This window comes from Salmo salar, chromosome ssa11, assembly GCF_905237065.1.
Source record: "Salmo salar chromosome ssa11, Ssal_v3.1, whole genome shotgun sequence".
Lineage (NCBI taxonomy): Eukaryota > Metazoa > Chordata > Actinopteri > Salmoniformes > Salmonidae > Salmo > Salmo salar.
Window position 1 is genome coordinate 16,204,607 of NC_059452.1, and position 24,603 is coordinate 16,229,209.

General features: G+C 44.9%; 1 protein-coding gene across 1 annotated transcript in view; it reads right to left on the reverse strand.

Moving 5' to 3' along the window:
- Window positions 1-252: 252 nt before the first annotated feature.
- LOC106562146 (immunoglobulin superfamily DCC subclass member 3) overlaps window positions 253-24,603 on the reverse strand; it is a 127,357-nt gene continuing 103,006 nt past the window's right edge. The window contains exons 9-14 of the mRNA XM_014126798.2: window positions 11,627-11,791; window positions 11,031-11,219; window positions 10,744-10,848; window positions 10,299-10,434; window positions 9,942-10,167; window positions 253-7,971 (exon numbers count right to left, since the gene is read on the reverse strand). Coding sequence (XP_013982273.2) covers window positions 7,792-7,971; window positions 9,942-10,167; window positions 10,299-10,434; window positions 10,744-10,848; window positions 11,031-11,219; window positions 11,627-11,791 — 1,001 coding nt within the window. The 3' untranslated portion in view covers window positions 253-7,791. The remainder of the gene's footprint in view (window positions 7,972-9,941; window positions 10,168-10,298; window positions 10,435-10,743; window positions 10,849-11,030; window positions 11,220-11,626; window positions 11,792-24,603) is intronic.

Genomic DNA, 24,603 nt, shown 5'->3' on the forward strand with positions numbered 1-24,603 from the left:
GAGTGTATTATAAATCAGTACCATGAATGGTAGAATGTGAGGCATTGTAGGATGCAGCTTTGATGTACTGTAAGGCTACTGTAGGGTTAACCCTATGTTTCCATTTTCTGCTATGCCTTATTTAACCTGATGTGTCAAGAGCGTGGATGTGCTTTTGACGAAGGCCGTCATTTCTTAATTGTAATACGCGAGACACCACGCGCCAGGCGCACACACATCCACACGCAGAGTAAGAACACTTCACACCTGTCATTTTAATTACTAGAGCTAGTTTATTACCGTCGTTGTTGTCGTCTTTTGCCTTTAATCAGCGTGGCACAATAACTTCTAAAACAATACAAACCACTAAAAAAGATCTAGTCTGTCTTTATACACATATACACATACATACAGTATTATACATATGTATACACATGTGAATCACGACCAACCATCACGACCAACTACAGATACTGTATCATAGAGAATACACATTTGTGGACACATAAAAATGATCCCTGATGGGAAAGATTTCATATTGACCTGAATTTGATTGTGGGACACTTGAGCAGGCAGAGGCACTGACCTCAGCAGACATATAGACAGACATATAGACTGACAGACAGACAGATGTGATTGAACAGCTCCCCACAGACAATATGCAGCTGATTATACTATACTGTACAGGTTTGTGCTCTCTTAGTTCCTTCTCCATAGCCTGGCTATTCTCATCACACCAGCTCTGTCCCTATATCAAACCCAACACAAGCACTAAAAACCGAGGTGCCTTTCCCCCCATTAAAAGTACAGTGAGGCTATAGAAACTGTCTGGGCACTGTATTTGACATTTGGTTTAGGTTAGCACCTTTGCGGCTATACAATAACCCAATGTCATGGTAGTAGCAGTAGCAACAATGACTTTGACAGTCGTACGTATAGTAACTGCAGGAAAGCCTTTTCCCCTTGCGATGCCTGGTGGCTTCTACAGCAAGTGACAGAGACTCTGGAGAGAATGCCACAGGTTTGTGAGGAAGTGAGGAGGGATACAGTCAGTATTGCCAACCAAACTGGGTAAGAGGAGATCAAATATGACAGTAATACCACCTGTGTAAGCTCAACTGTAGCTACAATAAGTTGGCACAAGTTTTCCTGTAGATACAAGCAGCTCTCGTATCCCTGCTGATGCCGTAATAGCGGCAGGTCTGTACTGTAGATTACAGCGCTACAGCTGTGCATACTTTGTGTGCATTTCCATAAAACGCACGCTTCTCTAAGCACAGCTTTAACATGAAAACATGTTAGTAAACGTTTGTACGGAAAGGTTCATGCTTTATCGTCTCCACTGTTTAATGATCATGAACTCGATTTTACGGTTTGACTGTGAATCAATTACATCTCTGAGTGGTGGAAAGGGATCAAACGGAGACAAAGTGAGCTATAATTACAGGTAAGACGATATGAAGATGATCAAACAAGCAGTCAAGATTATATATAGCAATGTCTTTCTGAGTAGAAACAGTTTTAGCAAATACACACTATCAAATATGTAGACCAATACTGTGGAAGAGAAACATCAATAGCATCATGTTGAGATGACAATACTTGCCCTATTCCAATGGCTAAATGTCACAGTGTCACCATCACAAATCCAATAATGATAAACTAACACTTTAGCAATCTGCTAAAACAGCACATTTGCGAATAGCTGAGAAAGACATGGTTTAAAAAAACGATTTTTCTCTGTGGCCATGCTTAAATACATTGGATTTAACGTGTTTCTCGACAGAGGTACAAATATACTATTGATCTCAAACATGCTTTAAGTTACAATTCCATTAATTCACCATTAAATGACAAGAATTCAAATGATTTGAAAATCTTCAAAATCAGCATTATCTGCCATGTACAGTCATTGAGTTCTTGGGAGAATATCAGAGATAATAGCATCAGAAATGCAATCAATTTACAATCAAAAGTATAGTCATTTGGTGCCACAGTGATCAATACAACAGATATGAACAGATCAATACATCTGAACTGTGCACTGTTACAGCATGACAAAGGCCAATCCCTCAACAGTCCATGTTTGTTGGTTACACCCATTGTAGCTTCAAAACATGTCAACAATGAGATATTACTGTAATCGTTTTCGCTAAGCTCCCACAATATGTAGCTAGCTTTCTCCTGTTTCTACAATATGAACACAAACGTGGAATACATGGACAGACTTGGAGTTGTATCTCATGTAACTTCAACACCACACCATATTTCATGGATGTGTTGTAACAAATCTTACTAAGATACTAACTCATGCCCAAACCAGTTAGGGGGGAGGGTTACATTCTTTGTTTTAAGATATCAGGCCAGTATGGCATACCGTGAGTACCTACTCCTACAGTAACATGACCTAAAATTCAAACAATCACTTCTACAAGATTGTGCAAGTGTCTATATTAGTCTTGGTAGATACTTGACTATTTAATTTGTGGCCACTGGTCAGCAACTGCCAGTTAAGAGAATTCCTAACTTATTAGGAGTCCTAATTAGCATGAATAGGATCTACAAAAATAGAAAGAAAATCAAAAACTGGAAAATAACATGGCTAGCAGTAGTTTCAGAGTTTTCCCTTGCCTTCCACGGCTGGGGTAGAGAACAGAGAAAACAGTTGAACATTTAATCCCTTTCATGAAGAGGCTTAAAAAGCTGAAATGGTAACAATATTGCCACACAGAAGAAAATGTTTGTTTTACAGATTCACGGTTTGATGTGTTTACTCTCCAGTTGTCAATAGGCTTGTGTTGCCAGAGATAAACCAGCTAATGTCTCTCCCATGATTCTCTCTGGGGAGAGCTGGGGCACTGGGGTAATTCTGACAAACACTCCTTTCTTTACAAAGTTGTGTGTGTGTGTTGCTGTTGTGTGTGTGTGTGTAGGGAGAGGTGGCATTACAGAGAGGGGCAAGGAAGAGAGACAAAAGGAGACAAAACCGTACTAAGAAGAGCGGTAGTGAACTTCATTCATCCCTATATATGTTGCTCACTGAGGCTACACATCTTCATGCATGGAGGATTACCATTATCTGCTCAGTATGTGTGAAAGTGGACAGATTATCTCCTTGATTATTTGCCTAGTCGATAAACAAAAAAGGCAATCCCTCCCCCTAAACTGGTTGAATAGGGCACAGTCAGAGCACTGTGAGAGGAAGATTGTACTAAAAAACATGGACTCTCATAGTGGAGCGCCCAGTCCCATGTTCCGCTGTGACAAATACAACATAAGGATTAGATAGACGTTCCCTGAGCAGTCAGCCCACTCTCTCTTTGTCCCAGAGAAACAAACTCAGCGGACGAGGAATCTCACGAGAGGAAGAAGCAGGGCTGAGAATAGATAGCGGGAGAATCTCATCTCACCAGCCAATGGAGTGGTGATAAGTCAGAATAGACTAGAGCAGCTTCAGCGGTTGATCACAGAGGGCAGCTCTTAACATTGATCTATAGGAGTGTAAAGCACTGGGAGAATCATGATCATATCAATCATGTAAACATGATGCCTCAATTTACAGCTCGGCATTCTGGGTGAAGGGTAAATAAGTTGTGCACTGTATGGCACTAAAACCTGTCAAATCAGGGATGAGATGTGGGCAATTTCCAGCATCGGAAATGAACCGTAAATGACTAAGAAAAAGTACCTCTGGTTTCTCTGGAGAGACCCCTCCTCACAAACATCTTTTACGTTTTTAAAGAAGCACTAGAGAGAATATTACATCAACAGTTCATAAATACACATGTGTAACATTGAGGCATTTCTTTCTGCTAGTTTGACAACTATCATTATTGTTTACTAAAACTTGTAATGTAAATATACCATAATGTACAATAAAAATACAAGCAATGAATACACGCGAGACAATAAAAGAAATGCATGGTGAAGAAACAAACAAACATAAAGTACAGAATTACTGCAGATGACTTCTGGTTCCTCGTTTTCAGCAACAATGCAAGCATTAACAACAACGACTTCTACTGCATCGTACAATAAAAACCCTCTGCTGGAGGAACACACACCGACACATCTCTCTGGAATGTAATGTGCATTATAACTGTACAATATATAGTCTAATAGAAACACAGTTCTACAGCCCGGCTTTAACACAGATATCCCATTTATTTAACCAGTCCGTTTCAGGCTAGTGTAGTTACCATATCAAATCTAGAATGGACCAAGCGCTGGACACACCTCACTTCCTCTAATCAGCCAACTACAAAGGCATGAGAGCACTGGCTGCTCTATACGATCTAACTCAAATATATAGGACCAACAAATTACTACAATTCAATTGATTACTGCAGTCAAGGAAGGTAGAAATATGTGTGCCTTTCTTTATAGGAGATGTTGTATATGAAGGGTACAGTATTTCATATCTAATGCAGTTACTCCATTTATTAACACAATTTGAGTATGATAATTGCAGAAATCCCTTGCAATAAATCAGGGGTGAGAACTGGTGACTGTTCATAATCCTTACTTACAAACACCTATTGCTGCACATCATCTGTGAGGAGGGTTCTGGGAGTAAAAGAGTAGTAGCCATACTACAGTTTAAACTGAGTAGCTATACTACAGTTTGTATTGAGTAGCCATACTACAGTTTATACTGAGTATCCGTACTACAGTTTAAACTGAGTACAGTTTGTAGTGAGTAGCCATACTACAGTTTATACTGAGTATCCGTATTAGAGTTTAAACTGAGTAGCTATACTACAGTTTGTAGTGAGTAGCCATACTACAGTTTGTAGTGAGTAGCTGTACTACAGTTTATACTGAGTATCCGTACTACAGTTTATACTGAGTATCCGTACTACAGTTTAAACTGAGTAGCTATACTACAGTTTAAACTGAGTAGCCGTACTACAGTTTGTAGTGAGTAGCCATACTACAGTTTATACTGAGTATCCGTACTACAGTTTGTAGTGAGTAGCTATACTACAGTTTAAACTGAGTAGCCGTACTTCAGTTTGTAGTGAGTAGCTATACTACAGTTTAAACTGAGTAGCCGTACTTCAGTTTGTAGTGAGTAGCTATACTACAGTTTATACTGAGTATCCGTACTTCAGTTTGTAGTGAGTAGCTATACTACAGTTTAAACTGAGTAGCCGTACTTCAGTTTGTAGTGAGTTGCTGTACTACAGTTTGTAGTGAGTAGCTGTACTACAGTAGCTGTACTACAGTTTGTAGTGAGTAGCTGTACTACAGTTTGTAGTGAGTAGCCATACTACAGTTTATACTGAGTAGGTATACTACAGTTTGTAGTGAGTAGCCATACTACAGTTTATACTGAGTAGCTATACTACAGTTTGTAGTGAGTGCTTGATGTCCTCGTTTATTAGTCCATAACAGACACATGTTCAAAGACCTTCAAGGCTGAGTGGAAAAACAAAAACGTAAAAGCTTCTAATACAACAAAAATGTAATAAAAACAATTGTGATACATTCACATCCACAAAAGCTAAGCATAAAGACAAAAACAATTGTTTTTCTGTCACACAACTGCACTACCACAAGGCCCTGAAGACATCCTCCCTTCCCTAGGAGTGTGTGTGTGTCATTACGTGTGTGGTGTATATTTATGCACATATAGACGTTTCCTTGAGCGTGTGAGAGGGAGCAACCTGAGAGCAGGACTGTCGTGTCGGGGTTGAGGTAGGTTACCAGAGTAATACTGCTTTAGGCCATTACGTGACTGAGACACAGTAGAGAGCATAGAGTTAAAATGTGATCTATCTCTACAGTAGAGAGAGCCAGAGAGAAGACAACAGCGTCCCTAACCCAGGCTACCTGGCCTGGCTCAGGTTGGCTCTGCCTCAGGGAAGCTCCAGCTCCAGAGAGCATGGTTCTGGAGTAACAGGTGGAGCAGTGGTAGTGGTACTCCCAGATCAGATCCAAGTCTAATAACATCCCGTTGATGGTGTGTTTGCTCAGGAAGATGACAGCATGAGCAAACTGAACTCAGACCTGTGAGTTAATACCTGTGGTCCACCTGTTAAACCATCTCCCTATGGATTTACATGCAGCAGTGTAATAAAAGGTTTTCCTGAAGCACTTTAATTTGTCAGTGTGGAGGAGGGATCTGGGATGGACAGGCTCGATAAGTCTGGGCTATTCCTTTACGACAGAAGGGAATTGATTTGAATTGATTTGATGAACTATAACAAAGGAGTGCACTGTGCCACAGCTTGGAGTGAGTGACAGGCAGAGCCCAAAAATCAGATCAGAACAACACTATTGCCAATTGAAGAGCCAATTACCTGGGATCATATCAGATACATTAACATTTGTGGTTGTCAACGCCTACAATGACATTTTGATACATTTGTGCTTATTTTTCTTAATACATCACATATACCATATGTACAGTCTTTCACTCGCTGTCACGCGCGCACGCAAACACACACGCAACACACACACACACACACACACACACACACACACACACACACACACACACACACACACACACACACACACACACACACACACACACATGCAATTCCATCCTGCAATCATTCATAAATACAGATATGATGTATGTCTCAATCAAGTGTAAATGTAACTAAAACCTCACCTGCCCAATGGAATATCTGCAGCAGTTCTCACATAGCAGTAAAATTGTCCTGAAATTATTAGTGGCAGTGCAGTGCATCTCTAACAGTCTTTTCAATCAACAGAAGCAACTAAGATTCAAACAAAGCAAAGACAAAATATCTCACGCAAACACGATGGAAAACTATGAAAAATGTCTTTACAAGTAGAATTCATACAACAATATCATCTGTCAACTTGCATGAGGTACTGACATATCCACAAACAGCAATTCATCGACAGAGGGAAGCCAGGAGCTCTCACAACAGAAGTACATGTTTCATTATGAAAGAAAGAACAACTACAACATTGTTATCTTGAGGTAGAACGTGGACTTCAGCGTTTTGAAGTGCTTTCCGTTTTGATTTTTTTTCTCTTCTTTTTTTCCCGCTTCGACAAGCAGGAGAGCGGCGGTTCTTGACATCTGAGGTAGCGTGGCACCTGTTCTCGTGTTTTTCGAACCGATCGCTCTACATGTAAAAGTAACTGAACACAAGGGGAAAAGACGGATCCAAAAGGTTTCCCACATCACATTCATTCCGGCTGAGGTAGGTTTTTGTTGAATCCTAAGGTTCACATAGCCAAGTTAAGAACCTGTATGAAGGCCGAGAACTAATAAAAAACCATTGATATCACTGAAAATAAAAGTCCTGAGACAGAGAATATATGAAATCACTGGAAGAAGGCCTTAGTCTTCGTTGGATGCATTTGTGGAATCCTTGCTAGGCTAAGAGTAGGCAGCAGTCTTTGACATTGAAAGAAAAAGTAGAAATAAGACCAATAACTTATAACCATTTTGTGAGATAGTAGAGAAATAAAAACATATTCGACTCTGAGATAAAATGATGAGTGTATAACAAAGACATTCTGGGCATCTATTCTGTGTGCTGCCGGCAACCAGAAAATGAAGGATGTACCAAAAAAAAACAAAAACACTTAATTCACCTGCCAAAGCTTAAACCTAGCTGTCCATCACAAAAGAGCACCAAAAACCTCGGCCGGGGACACCTTCAAGAACGAGTCCAAGACCCTATAACTTTTCCAGAGGCGACTTATTTAAACTTACCAATAATACAATTCTTTGCACAAAGAAAAACTAATATGAAAAGAAATACTTCGGTCGACCTGAGTGTGATACGAGTCTGAGGTGACACTGTGACCTTCATGCTTCTATCAGGTCTGGTCCTGCTGGGTGACCCCGGCCACAGCCCAGTCACTGGCCCCCCGGCCCTCTGCTGGAGGCCTCTGGAACTGCGTCTCTCTGTCCCCCTCCACCACAAGGCTGAAGTCATCCAGCGGCAGAGTGGACAACTGGGTCTCGTTCAGTGCACAGGACACCAGGGATCTATCCAACTGGAAACACACACACACAGTAATGTAGTTAAAGATGGAATGAGTAGTAGGGGGAACAGCGCCGCTGGCGTTGTTATTGTTTTGTTGACGAGGTGAGGAGCGTCGTGCTGGAAAAAAATTGCAGAACAAATTGTGCTGTTCTACCGCGTGTGCAATGATGTCAGAGGGAAAAACTGTGTTAGCTGTTTGCAGTAACTATGTTGTTGTAATATCGTTAACGGTCGTGGCAGTTTCATCAATTAACGATTCCAGCTTCAATACGGAAGTTTACAGGCACTTAGATTGGAGTCATTAAAACTCGTTTTTCAACCACTCCACAAATTTCTTGTTAACAAACTATAGTTTTGGCAAGTCGGTTAGGACATCTATTTTGTGCATGACACAAGTAATTTTTCCAACAGTTGTCTACAGACAGATTATTTCACTTATAATTCACTGTATCACAATTCCAGTGGGTCAGAAGTTTACATACACTAAGTTGACTGTGCCTTTAAACAGCTTGGAAAATTCCAGAAAATTATGTCATGGCTTTAGAAGCTTCTGATAGGCATCATTTGTGTCAATTGGAGGTGTACCTGTGGATATATTTCAAGGCCTACCTTCACACTCAGTGCCTCTTTGCTTGACATCATGGGAAAATCAAAATAAATCAGCCAAGACCTCAGAAGAAACATTGTAGACCTCCACAAGTCTGGTTCATCCTTGCAATTTCCAAATGCCTGAAGGTACCACGTTCATCTGTACAAACTATAGTATGCAAGTATAAACACCATGGGACCACACAGCCGTCATACCGCTCAGGAAGGAGACGCGTTCTGTCTCCTAGAGATGAACGTACTTTGGTGCGAAAAGTGCAAATCAATCCCAGAACAACAGCCAACGACCTTGTGAAAATGCTGGAGGAAACAGGTACAAAAGTATCTATATCCACAGTAAAAGGAGTCCTATATCGACATAACCTGAAAGGCCGCTCAGCAAGGAAGAAGCCACTGCTCCAAAACTGCCATAAAAAAGCCAAACTACGGTTTGCAACTGCACATGGGGACAAAGATCGTACTTTTTGGAGAAATGTCCTCTGGTCTGATGAAACAAAAATAGAACTGTTTGGCCATAATGACCATCGTTATGTTTGGAGGAAAAAGGGGGAGGCTTGCAAACCGAAGAACACCATCCCAACCATGAAACACGGGGGTGGCAGCATCATGTTGTGGGGGTGCTTTGCTGCAGGAGGGACTGGTGCACTTCACAAAATAGATGGCATCATGAGGAAAAACAATTATGTGGACATATTGAAGCAACATCTCAAGACATCAGTCAGGAAGTTAAAGCTTGGTCGCAAATGGGTCTTCCAAATGGACAATGACCCCAAGCATACTTCCAAAGTTGTGGAAAAATGGCTTAAGGACAACAAAGTCAAGGTATTGGAGTGGCCATCACAAAGCCCTGACCTCAATCTTATAGAACATTTGTCGGCAGAACTGAAAAAGCGTGTGCGAGTAAGGAGGCCTACAAACTTGACTCAGTTACACCAGCTCTGACAGGAGGAATGGGCCAAAATTCACCCAACTTATTGTGGGAAGCTTGTGGAAGGCTACCTGAAACATTTGACCCAAGTTAAACAATTTAAAGGCAATGCTACCAAATACTAATTGAGTGTATGTAAACTTCTGACACACTGGGAATGTGATGAAAGAAATAAAAGCTGAAATAAATAATTCTCTCTACTATTATTCTGACATTTCACATTCTTAAAATAAAGTGATGATCCTAACTGACCTAAGACAGGGAATTTTTACTAGGATTAAAAGTCAGGAATTGTGAAGAACTGAGTTTAAATGTATTTGGCTAAGGTGTATGTAAACTTCCGACTTCAACTGTAGAAAATGGCCAATCTAATGTAAATCTAGCCCATTGCATCATTCTAGACTTGGATAAATTGAACACTACTTGGAGTCAGGCCCTCTACTCACCATGCGTGAACTGTCAGCTAGGTCTCCACAGTGGGACGGGCCTGAGAAGAGTCTCTCCAGCTCGTTGCTGTCTCCCCTGCTCTTCCCAGCAACGCTGCCATTCCCTTCCATGCCTGATCTGCTCACCCCGTTTAAGGCCAGGGCCCCCTGGGAGGAAGAGGACGACTCCAGGGCATTGTTACGCCCGGCCTGGGGGGTGGCCTGCACTGTCTTACACGTCATCAACCTGGAGGAACACAATTCACACAACAACCCACCGTCAGGCCCCCTGCCAGGATCAAGGCCCCCCCCCCCCCCCACACACACACACACACACACACACACACACAGTCCCCTTGTCGTTGCACCAATACTCACCTCCCCCTGTAGCTGAACATGAGGAAGAGCATGCAGAAGACGATGCAGGTGACTCCAATATGGATGCCGATGATGATTCCGGTTGTAGAGGTCTTGCTCTGTTCATCCTTCACACAGTCACAGGGGGTATTCAGCACTGTAGAGACACACACACAGCCCAGTAAGGACAACAGCAATGCCACGCAGCACAGTGACACACATACACACAGAGAAACAAAGCCCACAGCACAGAGCTGTCATACAGTACACCCACAACCTAATCTAGTGCTGCCAGCCAGACTACCAATGCTGCGGCAGCATGGAGTGGTCCAGTCAAACGGAGAGCTGTAAACACACACAGCAGCCTGCGTGAGCCCTCTTCAACGCTGCTCTGAAATGATTACAGGACATGTGAGCCCTGGTTTGCGTGGGTGTTTGTGTTTGTGTGCGGGCAACAGGAAGTCACCTGATTTCTCCGCAACCTCCTTCAGTGAGACGAAGCGCATGGTGGCGTTGCCGTCTCCGTGTTTGTTGAAGGCCAGAACCTTAATCTCATACACCAGGTTTGGATCTGAGGAGAGGAGGAACAGCGAGAGAGAGAGAGAGCAGTTGAGACATATAGCTATATGAATAGAGTTGGCTTCTAATGTACAATCACTCAAGGCATCACATTAAACACATTGACTGTGTAACAATCCTTTCAACACATCTCCATGGACCATCCTACCCCCAGCCCATGTCCCCCTGTCTCACCCAGCTGAGTGATGTTGTACTGGGTGACGTTGCGGGTGAAGGTGAGTGGTCCGGTGAAGAGGGGGGTGTGGACCCTCCTGTAGTACAGCCTGAAGCCCTCATGTTGGCCCATCTTAGAGGATGACTCCCACACCGCCTGCACCACACTGCTGCTCACCAATTTAATGAACAGTGACGGGGGTGCTGGCACTGAAACACACACAGTGGTGTTAGAATCCACTAAACATTCAGATAACAATAAACCACATGATATATTAAATTAAACACGAGCCGTCAGGCTTGTTAAGTCAACCATGTTTTAGTCTATAAAACAGGTCTTTAGTACTTTCTCAGTATATCTCAGTCAGGTATGTGGCTACTGTACTACAAACTCCTGTAGGTGTTTTACAGAACCTTTACAATAAACAACTCATAAAAACCTTTTTTGGTCCATGTAATTACCACCAATTAAGTGAGCGTTTATGTGTGTGTGTGTGTGTGTGTGCAAGCCTGTTTGTGTGTGTAAGTCTGTGTGTGTGCTGTTTGCATATGCTTCTGTGTGTGTGTGTGGGTGCTCTGTTTGTGTTTGTGCAAGTGTGTGCGTTCCCAAGGCACACCTTCGCCCAGCGTGCTCTCGGTGGCGCTCTCGGAGGGCTTGCTGGCTCCGCGGGACGTGTAAGCCTTCACATAGAAGGTATAGCTGGTGGACGGCTCCAGATCCCCCACTACCTGCTGTAGAGTCACCTTACTGACGGCTTCCTGGTACTCCATCTCCACAGGGTCTGACGGGGGACGGAGAAAGATAGAGAGAAAAAGAGACTGTTTAATTTAACTGCTTTTTGTACACTGTAAAAAAAACAACTGGTTCCACCACATTTGTTTTTAGGGGGTAGATCAACTTTATATTGCAGATAGATTAAGGCTTCCATCAATGTAATTATCTGCGTCATTTCAAATCCCCCGTATATATTTTTTGTATATATATATATATATATATATATATATATATATATAAAACAAAATATTATATTATTTTAAATATTTATACATAATATTTGTAATATATACAGTTGAAGTCAGAAGTTCACATACACCTTAGCCAAATACATTTAAACTCAGTTTTTCACAATTCCTGACATTTAATCCTAGTCAGAATTCCCTGTCTTAGGTCAGTTAGGATCACCACTTTATTTTAAGAATGTGAAATGTCAGAATAATAGTAGAGAGATGTCACGCCCTGACCATAGTAAGATGTTATTTTCTATGGTAGAGTAGGTCAGGGCGTGACAGGGGGTGTTTTGTATATCTATGTTTAGGTTCTAGTTTTTCTATTTCTATGTTGTTTTTTGGGAGGATGATCTCCAATTAGAGGCAGCTGGTCCTCGTTGTCTCTAATTGGAGATCATACTTAAGTAATTTTTTATTTTGTTTTCACCTGTGTTTGTGGGTAGTTGTTTTCTGTTTAGTTTATGTACCTGACAGAACTGTGCACTTTCGCTTTGTTATTTTTTCTTTAGTGTTTTCAGTTAAAATAAATATTCATCATGAGCAATCAACACGCTGCGCTTTGGTCCCCTTTCTACGACAGCCGTTACAAGATAATTATTTATTTCAGCTTTTATTTCTTTCATCACATTCCCAGTGGGTCAGAAGTTTACATACACTCAATTAGTATTTGGTAGCATTGCCTTTAAATTGTTTAACTTGGGTCAAACGTTTCAGGTAGTCTTCCACAAGCTTCCCACAATAAGTTGGGTGAATTTCGGCCCATTCCTCCTGACAGAGCTGGTGTAACTGAGTCAGGTTTGTAGGCCTCCTTGCTCGCACACGCCTTTTCAGTTCTGCCCACAAATGTTCTATAGGATTGAGGTCAGGGCCTTGTGATGGCCACTCCAATACCTTGACTTTGTTGTCCTTAAGCCATTTTGCCACAACTTTGGAAGTATGCTTGGGGTCATTGTCCATTTGGAAGACCCATTTGCGACCAAGCTTTAACTTCCTGACTGATGTCTTGAGATGTTGCTTCAATATGTCCACATAATTGTTTTTCCTCATGATGCCATCTATTTTGTGAAGTGCACCAGTCCCTCCTGCAGCAAAGCACCCTCACAACATGATGCTGCCACCCCCGTGCTTCACGGTTGGGATGGTGTTCTTCAGCTTGCAAGCGTCTCTCTTTTTCCTCTAACATAACGATGGTCATTATGGACAAACAGTTCTATTTTTGTTTTATCAGACCAGAGGACATTACTCCAAAAAGTACGATCTTTGTCCCCATGTGCAGATGCAAACCCTAGTCTGGCTTTTTTATGGTGGTTTTGTAGCAGCGGCTTCTTCCTTGAGGAGCGGCCTTTCAGGTTGTGTCGATATTGGACTCGTTTTACTGTGGATATAGATACTTTTGTACCTGTTTCCTCCAGCATCTTCACAAGGTCCTTTGCTGTTCTGGGATTGATTTGCACTTTTCGCACCAAAGTATGTTCATCTCTAGGAGACAGAACACATCTCCTTCCTGAGCGGTATGACGGCTGCGTGGTCCCATGGTGTTTATACTTGCATACTATTGTTTGTACAGATGAACGTGGTACCTTCAGGCATTTGGAAATTGTTCCCAAGGGTGAACCAGACTTGTGGAGGTCTACAATTTTTTTTCTGAGGTCTTGGCTGATTTCTTTTTTGATTTTCCCATGACATAATTTTCTGGAATTTTCCAAGCTGTTTAAAGGCACAGTCAACTTAGTGTATGTAAACTTCTGACCCACTGGAATTGTGATACAGTGAATTATAAGTGAAATAATCTGTCTGTAAACAATTGTTGGAAAAATGACTTGTGTCATGCACAAAGTAGATTTCCTAACTGACTTGCCAAAACTAGAGTTTGTTAACAAGACATTTTTGGAGTGGTTGAAAAACAAGTTAATGACTCCAACCTAAGTGTATGTAAACTTCCGACTTCAACTGTGTGTGTGTGTGTGTGTGTGTGTGTGTGTGTGTGTGTGTGTGTGTGTGTGTGTGTGTGTGTGTGTGTGTGTGTGTGTGTGTGTATATATATATCTATCTAACCCTACCACCCCTCCCCTAATTAGAGTAAACTAATGGACAACACTTAGGCTCCTACATCCAATTTATACATACTATATACATTTTATGGACACAGGCTTTTTTCCACAGCCATTTAGTCAACTTTTCGGTCCAAGTGTTACCTAAACATTGCCCAAACATTGCTCCAACTTGAGAAAACTTAGGAAAAAAATGCAGTAAATGTAAAATGACGTGTTTGCTCAACTTGTCTCATATGTTCATTCAGCTATACATTATTATTTGGGCCTCTTAACTAAAGAAAGGCAGTGCGATTTGCACACACAGTGCTTTAAAACATACAATGTGTAGTTGAATATGAACCATTAATCAACATGTCCTCACATGGGATTTGAACTCACAACCTCTTGGTTCATAGCATTCCAATCTTCCTGCTACGCCACCATGTCTGCACCAATTATCAGATAATCCAGTTAGTCTCTCATCATTGATCTGATTTACTTATTTTACAATGTTAGGCTTTTCTGTGTAGTTGGCATATTACTCTGTTTTAATATTACTACTTAATCACTATAATATATAAAATAGTTTTTCTTGAGTATACAGTACTTTTAACAGAGCTGAGATTTACTTTGAAGTGCAAAGTGTAGCAATAGGGTGAAATCAGTCATAGACGAAGACATGGTGGTGTAGCAGGAGAATTGGACTGCTGAGAACCAAGAGGTTGTGAGTTCAATCCCAGGTGAGGACATGTTTCACACTTTCATCCAAGATGGCGTAGCAGTTCAGACGTCCTCTACCCTCCTCTTGTCGTGTATATATATATTTACATATTTTTTTCTTCACTTATCTTTTAATATATATATATTTTTTTAAATTCTAAACTCAACCTCAAAGCACTCTCCTGCAACCCGCCTCACCAATTTAAAAAAAGAAAGTATTATTTACCTCATCTGAATTCCACAACAGAAGCTAGCAAGAGGTTAGCCATTTTCACTGGCTAACGTTGAAGTTCAGCTAGCCACGGTTAGCTGTCCTCAGCTATCCATTAGCTCGAAAAGCTATCGCCAGTTTTTGTACAGCGCGACTCAGACCAGAGCATACCGGACATATTCTCTCTCCTTTCCCCGATTTCTACCGCAGGCTCTGGACATTTACACCTGGATCTTGCAGCTAACTAGCTGCTACCTGAGTGACTATTGGCAACGTCGGTCACGGAATTAACACACATTATTACGGAGCTAGCCAGCTAGCCAGCTGAAGAGTTCCGTCAGCCACTCCTGGGCTATTCCTGAGCTAGCCAGCTGAAGTGTCTCCTGGGCTACAACTCACCTATCCTGACCCGTTTTACTGCCGATGCGGAGCCCCATCGGGTCTTCACGACTGGACCACCGACGTTATCTGCCCGAGGGAGTTATCCAACTGGCCCCTCCGTCGCGACGTAACCTGATCGCCCATCTGCGGCCCGCTAATCGTTAGCTGTCTTTTCGGCTGCGATCTGAATAGGTCTATCGGACACTTTTCTTGGGCCACTATAACTAACTATTTTGCCAACTTGGACTGGTCCCCCCTTCCACACGGAACCCCACTAACCCACAGACGGAAACGCACGAGGTGGCTAAAAACAGACCTCCCTCCCATCTTCCACCAGCTTGCTACCTATGGCCCGGCTAGCTGTCTGAATCTCACTGGACCCTTTGATCACTCGGCTAAGCATGCCTCTCCTTAATGTCAATATGCCTTCTCCATTGCTGTTCTGGTTAGTGTTTATTGGCTTATTTCACTGTAGAGCCTCTAGCCCTGCTCATTATACCTTATCCAACCTCTCAGTTCCTCCACCCACACATGCTATGACATCTTCTGGTTTCAATGATGTTTCTAGAGACAATATCTCTCTCATAATCACTAAATGCCTAGGTTTACCTCCTCTGTACTCACATCCCACCATAACTTTGTCTGTACATTATACCTTGAAGCTATTTTATCGCCCCCAGAAACCTGCTCCTTTTTCTCTCTATTCTGGACGTCACAGACGACCAATTCTTATAGCTTTTAGCCGTACCCTCATACTTATTCTTCTCTGCTCCTCTGGGGATGTAGAGGTGAATCCAGGCCCTGCAGTGCCTGGCTCCACTCCTACTCCCCAGGCGCTCTCTTTTGATGACTTCTGTAACCGTAATAACCTTGGTTTCATGCATGTTAACATTAGAAGCCTCCTCCCTAAGTTTGTTTTATTCACTGCTTTAGCACACTCTGCCAACCCGGATGTCCTAGCTGTGTCTGAATCTTGGCTTAGGAAGTCCACCAAAAACTCTGAAATCTTCATCCCTAACTACAACGTTTTCAGACAAGATAGAACGACCAAAGGGGGCGGTGTTGCAATCTACTGCAGAGATAGCCTGCAGAGTTCTGTCCTGCTATCCAGGTCTGTACCCAAACAATTTGAACTTCTACTTTTAAAAATCCACCTCTCCAAAAACAAGTCTCTCACCGTTGCCGCCTGCTATAGACCCCCTCGGCCCCTAGTTGTGCTCTGGACACCATATGTGAACTGATTGCCCCCATCTATCTTCAGAGCTCGTGCTACTAGGTGACCTAAACTGGGACATGCTTAACACCCCAGCCATCCTACAATCCAAGCTTGATGCCCTCAATCTCACACAAATTATTAATGAACCCACCAGGTACAACCCCAAAGCCGCAAACACTGGCACCCTCATAGATATCATCCTAACCAACGTGCCCTCTAAATACACCTCTGCTGTTTTCAACCAAGATCTCAGCGATCACTGCCTCATTGCCTGCACCCGTAATGGGTCAGCGGTCAAACGACCTCCACTCATCACTGTCAAACGCTCCCTGAAACATTTCAACGAGCAAGCCTTTCTAATCGACCTGGCCCTGGTATCCTGGAAGGATATTGACCTCATCCCGTCAGTAGAGGATGCCTGGTTATTTTTTTAAATGCCTTCCTCTCCATCTTAAATAAGCATGCCCCTTTCAAGAAATTTAGAACCAGGAACAGATATAGCCCTTGGTTCTCCCCAGACCTGACTGCCCTTAACCAACACAAAAATATCCTGTGGCGTTCTGCATTAGCATCGAACTGCCCCCGCGATATGCAACTTTTTAGGGAAGTTAGAAACCAATACACACAGGCAGTTAGAAACGCCAAGGCTAGCTTTTTCAAACAGAAATTCGCTCGTGCAACTCCAACTCTAAAAAGTTCTGGGACATTGTAAAGTCCATGGAGAATAAGAACACCTCCTCCCAACTGCCCACTGCACTGAGGATAGGAAACTCTGTCACCACCGATAAGCCCACTATAATTGAGAATTTCAACAAGCATTTTTCTACGGCTGGCCATGCTTTCCACCTAACTACCCCTACTGCATTCAACAGCACTGCACCCCCCACAGCTACTCGCCCAAGCCTCCCCCATTTCTCCTTCTCCCAAATCCATTCAGCTGATGTTCTGAAAGAGCTGCAAAATCTGGACCCCTACAAATCAGCTGGGCTTGACAATCTGGACCCTTTCTTTCTAAAATTATCTGCCGAAATTATTGCAACCCCTATTACTAGCCTGTTCAACCTCTCTTTCGTGTCGTCTGAGATTCCCATAGATTGGAAAGCAGCTGCTGTCATCCCCCCTCTTCAAAGGAGGTGACACTCTTGACCCAAATTGCTACAGACCTATATCCATCCTACCCTGCCTTTCTAAGGTCTTCGAAAGCCAAGTTAACAAACAGATTACCGACCATTTCGAATCCCACCGCACCCTCTCCGCTATGCAATCTGGTTTCAGAGCTGGTCATGGGTGCACCTCAGCCACGCTCAAGGTCCTAAACGACATCGTAACCGCCATCGATAAGAAACAATACTGTGCTGCCGTATTCATTGACCTGGCCAAAGCTTTTGACTCTGTTAATCACCACATCCTCATCGGCAGACTCAGTAGCCTTGGTTTCTCAAACGATTGCGTCGCCTGGTTCACCAACTACTTCTCTGACAGAGTTCAGTGTGTCAAATCGGAGGGCCTACTGTCTGGACCTCTGGCAGTCTCTATGGGGGTACCACAGGGTTCAATTCTTGGGCCAACTCTTTTCTCTGTATACATAAATGATGTCGCTCTTGCTGCTGGTGAATCTCTGATCCACCTCTACGCAGACGACACCATTCTGTACACTTCTGGCCCTTCTTTGGACACTGTGTTAACAACCCTCCAGACGAGCTTCAATGCCATTCAACTCTCCTTCCGTGGTCTCCAACTGCTCCTAAATACAAGTAAAACAAAATGCATGCTCTTCAACCGATCGCTGCCTGCACCTGCCCGCCTGTCCAGCATCACTTCTCTGGACGGTTCTAACTTAGAATTTGTGGACAACTACAAATACCTAGGTGTCAGGTTAGACTGTAAACTCTCCTTCCAGACTCACTTCAATCATCTCCAATCCAAAGTGAAATCTCGAATCGGCTTCCTATTTCGCAACAAAGCATCCTTCACTCATGCTGCCAAACATACCCTCGTAAAACTGACCATCTTACCGATCCTCGACTTTGGCGATGTCATTTACAAAATAGCTTCCAATACCCTACTCAACAAGCTGGATGCAGTCTATCACAGTGCCATCCGTTTTGTCACCAAAGCCCCATATACTACCCACCACTGCGACCTGTACGCTCTCGTTGGCTGGCCTTCGCTTCATAATCGTCGCCAAACACATTGGCTCCAGGTCATCTACAAGACCCTGCTAGGTAAAGTCCCCCCTTATCTCCGCTCACTGGTCACCATAGCAGCACCCACCTGTAGCACGCGCTCCAGCAGGTATATCTCTCTGGTCACCCCTAAAGCCAACTCCTCCTTTGGTCGTCTCTCCTTCCAGTTCTCTGCTGCCAATGACTGGAACGAACTACAAAAATCTCTGAAACTGGAAACACTTATCTCCCTCACTAGCTTTAAGCACCAGCTGTCAGAGCTGCTCACAGATCACTGCATCTGTACATAGCCCATCTATAATTTAGCCCAAACTACTACCTCTTCCCCTACTGTATTTATTTATTTTATTTATTTTGCTCCTTTGCACCATATTATTTATATTTTATCTCTGAACTTTCTTCAAACTACAAATCTACCATTCCAGTGTTTCTCTTGCTATACTTTATTTACTTTGCCACCATGGCATTTTTTTGCCTTTACCTCCCTTATCTCACATAATTTGCTCACATTGTATATAATCTTATTTATTTATTTATTTTTTATTATTATTATTATTATTATTTTTTTTTTTTTTTTTTCCTACTGCATCATTGATTGTATGTTGTTTTACTCCATGTGTAACTCTGTGTTTTTGTATGTTGTCGAACTGCTTTGCTTTATCTTGGCCAGGTCGCAATTGTAAATGAGAACTTGTTCTCAACTTGCCTACCTGGTTAAATAAAGGTGAAATAAAATAAATAAATAAATAAAATGTTGAATATGAATTAGTGTATAAATTAACATGCACAATGTCAAATATGTAAATTGGAAATATTATATGTTAAATTCACTTTGTGTGTAACTAGTTCAACAGCCATTTTTTTTTAGGTTAAAAATAATACTTTTTAGTTGAATGAATAAATGAGACAATTTCAGCAAACACATCATTTTAAGTTGACAATTTTTGCCTGCATTTTCTCAAGGTGGAGCTACAGTAATACTTTGACAGTACACTACAGTAACTAGGTACTTAATAATAATTAGTTGAAACAATTAGATATATTTTTTACAGTGTACTGTCAGGATTGCATCATTTGGTAATAGGGGCTGTGACTGTGAACAACAGAGCTGTGTGAATCCAGGGGGTGGCTCTAGGTGAGTGCTTGTTAAATTTGAAGAGAAAAGGGGGTGTAGGGGGAGGGGGTTACAGTGCGTTATGGCCCTTAAGTCAAGTTACTCACCCATAACCACTATCTACCTCTAGCCCTAAGCCCATTGGGGCAGCCTGTCCCTGGTAGGTAATTAAAGCAGTTCCTATAGGCTAGCCCCGGGGGCCTTTAATTATACATCTGATAGTACGACAGAGGAGAGAGCATCAGCTGTGCCTGGGTGACGTGCTACACACCACACACACACACACACACACACACACACACACACACACACACACACACACACGAGATTGCCACACCCCCCCCCAGCAAATAAACATTGACATGCCAACATAACATTTAGTCTCATTCAATTATCAATTAAAAGCCACTTTTATGGCTCCTCTACATGAAGGATGGGGATGGCAGAGAGACCATACATCCTGGAGTGGCTGTAGAAACAGGTGTCCTGTTACCGTACCTCCTCTCTCCTGCTGTCTGTCTACTGCTCTCTCCTCCCTCCTCTCTCCTGCTGTCTGTCTACTGCTCTCTCCTCCCCCCTCTCTCCTGCTGTCTGTCTACTGCGCTCTCCTCTCTCCTGCTGTCTGTCTACTGCTCTCTCCTCCCTCCTCTCTCATGCTGTCTGTCTACTGCTCTCTCCTCCCTCCTCTCTCCTGCTGTCTGTCTACTGCTCTCTCCTCTCTCCTGCTGTCTGTCTACTGCTCTCTCCTCCCTCCTCTCTCCTGCTGTCTGTCTACTGCTCTCTCCTCCCTCCTCTCTCCTGCTGTCTGTCTACTGCTCTCTCCTCTCTCCTGCTGTCTGTCTACTGCTCTCTCCTCCCTCCTCTCTCCTGCTGTCTGTCTACTGCTCTCTCCTCTCTCCTGCTGTTTGTCTACTGCTCTCTCCTTCCCCCTCTCTCCTGCTGTCTGTCTACTGCTCTCTCCTCCCTCCTCTCTCATGCTGTCTGTCTACTGCTATCTCCTCCCTCCTCTCTCCTGCTGTCTGTCTACTGCTCTCTCCTCCCTCCTGCTGTCTGTCTACCGCTCTCTCCTCCCTCCTCTCTCCTGCTGTCTGTCTACTGCTCTCTCCTCCCTCCTCTCTCCTGCTGTCTGTCTACTGCTCTCTCCTCCCTCCTCTCTCCTGCTGTCTGTCTACTGCTCTCTCCTCCCTCCTCTCTCCTGCTGTCTGTCTACTGCTCTCTCCTCCCTCCTCTCTCCTGCTGTCTGTCTACTGCTCTCTCCTTCCCCCTCTCTCCTGCTGTCTGTGTACTGCTCTCTCCTCCCTCCTCTCTCCTGCTGTCTGTCTACTGCTCTCTCCTCCCTCCTGCTGTCTGTCTACTGCTCTCTCCTCCCTCCTCCCTCCTCTCTCCTGCTGTCTGTCTACTGCTCTCTCCTCCCTCCTCCCTCCTGCTGTCTGTCTACTGCTCTCTCCTCCCTCCTCTCTCCTGCTGTCTGTCTACTGCTCTCTCCTCCCTCCTCTCTCCTGCTGTCTGTCTACTGATATCTCCTCTCTCCTGCTGTCTGTCTACTGCTCTCTTCTCCCTCCTCTCTCCTGCTGTCTGTCTACTGCTCTCTCCTCCCTCCTCTCTCCTGCTGTCTGTCTACTGCTCTCTTCTCCCTCCTGCTGTCTGTCTACTGCTCTCTCCTCTCTCCTCCCTCCTGCTGTCTGTCTACTGCTCTCTCCTCCCTCCTGCTGTCTGTCTACTGCTCTCTCCTCCCTCCTCTCTCCTGCTGTCTGTCTACTGCTCTCTCCTCCCTCCTCTCTCCTGCTGTCTGTCTACTGCTCTCTCCTCCCTCCTGCTGTCTGTCTACTGCTCTCTCCTTCCTCCTCTCTCCTGCTGTCTGTCTACTGCTCTCTCCTCCCTCCTCCCTCCTGCTGTCTGTCTACTGCTCTCTCCTTCCTCCTCTCTCCTGCTGTCTGTCTACTGCTCTCTCCTCCCTCCTCCCTCCTGCTGTCTGTCTACTGCTCTCTCCTCCCTCCTCTCTCCTGCTGTCTGTCTACTGCTCTCTTCTCCCTCCTGCTGTCTGTCTACTGCTCTCTCCTCCCTCCTCTCTCCTGCTGTCTGTCTACTGCTCTCGCCTCTCTCCTGCTGTCTGTCTACTGCTCTCTCCTCCCTCCTCTCTCCTGCTGTCTGTCTACTGCTCTCTCCTTCCCCCTCTCTCATGCTGTCTGTCTACTGCTCTCTCCTCTCTCCTGCTGTCTGTCTACTGCTCTCTCCTCCCTCCTCTCTCCTGCTGCCTGTCTACTGCTCTCTCCTCTCTCCTGCTGTCTGTCTACTGCTCTCTCCTCCCTCCTCTCTCATGCTGTCTGTCTACTGCTCTCTCCTCCCTCCTCTCTCCTGCTGTCTGTCTACTGCTCTCTCCTCTCTCCTGCTGTCTGTCTACTGCTCTCTCCTCCCTCCTCTCTCCTGCTGTCTGTCTACTGCTCTCGCCTCTCTCCTGCTGTCTGTCTACTGCTCTCTCCTCCCTCCTCTCTCCTGCTGTCTGTCTACTGCTCTCTCCTTCCCCCCTCTCTCATGCTGTCTGTCTACTGCTCTCGCCTCTCTCCTCCCGTCTGTCTACTGCTCTCTCCTCCCTCCTCTCTCCTGCTGTCTGTCTACTGCTCTCTTCTCCCTCCTCTCTCCTGCTGTCTGTCTACTGCTCTCTCCTCCCTCCTCTCTCCTGCTGTCTGTCTACTGCTCTCTTCTGCCTCCTCTCTCCTGCTGTCTGTCTACTGCTCTCTCCTCCTCCTCTCTCCTGCTGTCTGTCTACTGCTCTCTTCTCCCTCCTCTCTCCTGCTGTCTGTCTACTGCTCTCTCCTCCTCCTCTCTCCTGCTGTCTGTCTACTGCTCTCTTCTCCCTCCTCTCTCATGCTGTCTGTCTACTGCTCTCCCCTTTCTCATGCTGTCTGTCTACTGCTCTCTCCTCCCTCCTCTCTCCTGCTGTCTGTCTACTGCTCTCTCCTCCCTCCTCTCTCCTGCTGTCTGTCTACTGCTCTCTCCTCCCTCCTCTCTCCTGCTGTCTGTCTACTGCTCTCTCCTCCCTCCTCTCTCCTGCTGTCTGTCTACTGCTCTCTCCTCCCTCCTGCTGTCTGTCTACTGCTCTCTCCTCCCTCCTCTCTCCTGCTGTCTGTCTACTGCTCTCTCCTCCCTCCTCTCTCCTGCTGTCTGTCTACTGCTCTCTCCTTCCTCCTCTCTCCTGCTGTCTGTCTAATGCTCTCTCCTCCCTCCTCTCTCCTGCTGTCTGTCTACTGCTCTCTTCTCCCTCCTGCTGTCTGTCTACTGCTCTCTCCTCCCTCCTCTCTCCTGCTGTCTGTCTACTGCTCTCTCCTTCCCCCTCTCTCATGCTGTCTGTCTACTGCTCTCTCCTCTCTCCTGCTGTCTGTCTACTGCTCTCTCCTCCTCCTCTCTCCTGCTGCCTGTCTACTGCTCTCTCCTCTCTCCTGCTGTCTGTCTACTGCTCTCTCCTCCCTCCTCTCTCATGCTGTCTGTCTACTGCTCTCTCCTCCCTCCTCTCTCCTGCTGTCTGTCTACTGCTCTCTCCTCTCTCCTGCTGTCTGTCTACTGCTCTCTCCTCCCTCCTCTCTCCTGCTGTCTGTCTACTGCTCTCGCCTCTCTCCTGCTGTCTGTCTACTGCTCTCTCCTCCCTCCTCTCTCCTGCTGTCTGTCTACTGCTCTCTCCTTCCCCCTCTCTCATGCTGTCTGTCTACTGCTCTCGCCTCTCTCCTCCCGTCTGTCTACTGCTCTCTCCTCCCTCCTCTCTCCTGCTGTCTGTCTACTGCTCTCTTCTCCCTCCTCTCTCCTGCTGTCTGTCTACTGCTCTCTCCTCCCTCCTCTCTCCTGCTGTCTGTCTACTGCTCTCTCCTCCTCCTCTCTCCTGCTGTCTGTCTACTGCTCTCTTCTCCCTCCTCTCTCATGCTGTCTGTCTACTGCTCTCCCCTTTCTCATGCTGTCTGTCTACTGCTCTCTCCTCCCTCCTCTCTCCTGCTGTCTGTCTACTGCTCTCTCCTCCCTCCTCTCTCATGCTGTCTGTCTACTGCTCTCTCCTCCCTCCTCTCTCCTGCTGTCTGTCTACTGCTCTCTCCTGCTGTCTGTCTACTGCTCTCTCCTCCCTCCTCTCTCCTGCTGTCTGTCTACTGCTCTCTCCTCCCTCCTCTCTCCTGCTGTCTGTCTACTGCTCTCTCCTCTCTCATGCTGTCTGTCTACTGCTCTCTCCTCCCTCCTCTCTCCTGCTGTCTGTCTACTGCTCTCTCCTCCCTCCTCTCTCCTGCTGTCTGTCTACTGCTCTCTTCTCCCTCCTCTCTCCTGCTGTCTGTCTACTGCTCTCTCCTCCCTCCTCTCTCATGCGGTCTGTCTACTGCTCTCTCCTTTCTCATGCTGTCTGTCTACTGCTCTCTTCTGCCTCCTCTCTCCTGCTGTCTGTCTACTGCTCTCTCCTCCCTCCTCTCTCCTGCTGTCTGTCTACTGCTCTCTCCTCCCTCCTCTTCCTGCTGTCTGTCTACTGCTCTCTCCTCTCTCATGCTATCTGTCTACTCCTCCCTCCTCTCTCCTGCTGTCTGTCTACTGCTCTCTCCTCTCTCCTGCTGTCTGTCTACTGCTCTCTCCTCTCTCCTGCTGTCTGTCTACTGCTCTCTCCTCTCTCATGCTGTCTGTCTACTGCTCTCTCCTCTCTCATGCTGTCTGTCTACTGTTCTCGCCTCTCTCATGCTGTCTGTCTACTGTTCTCTCCTC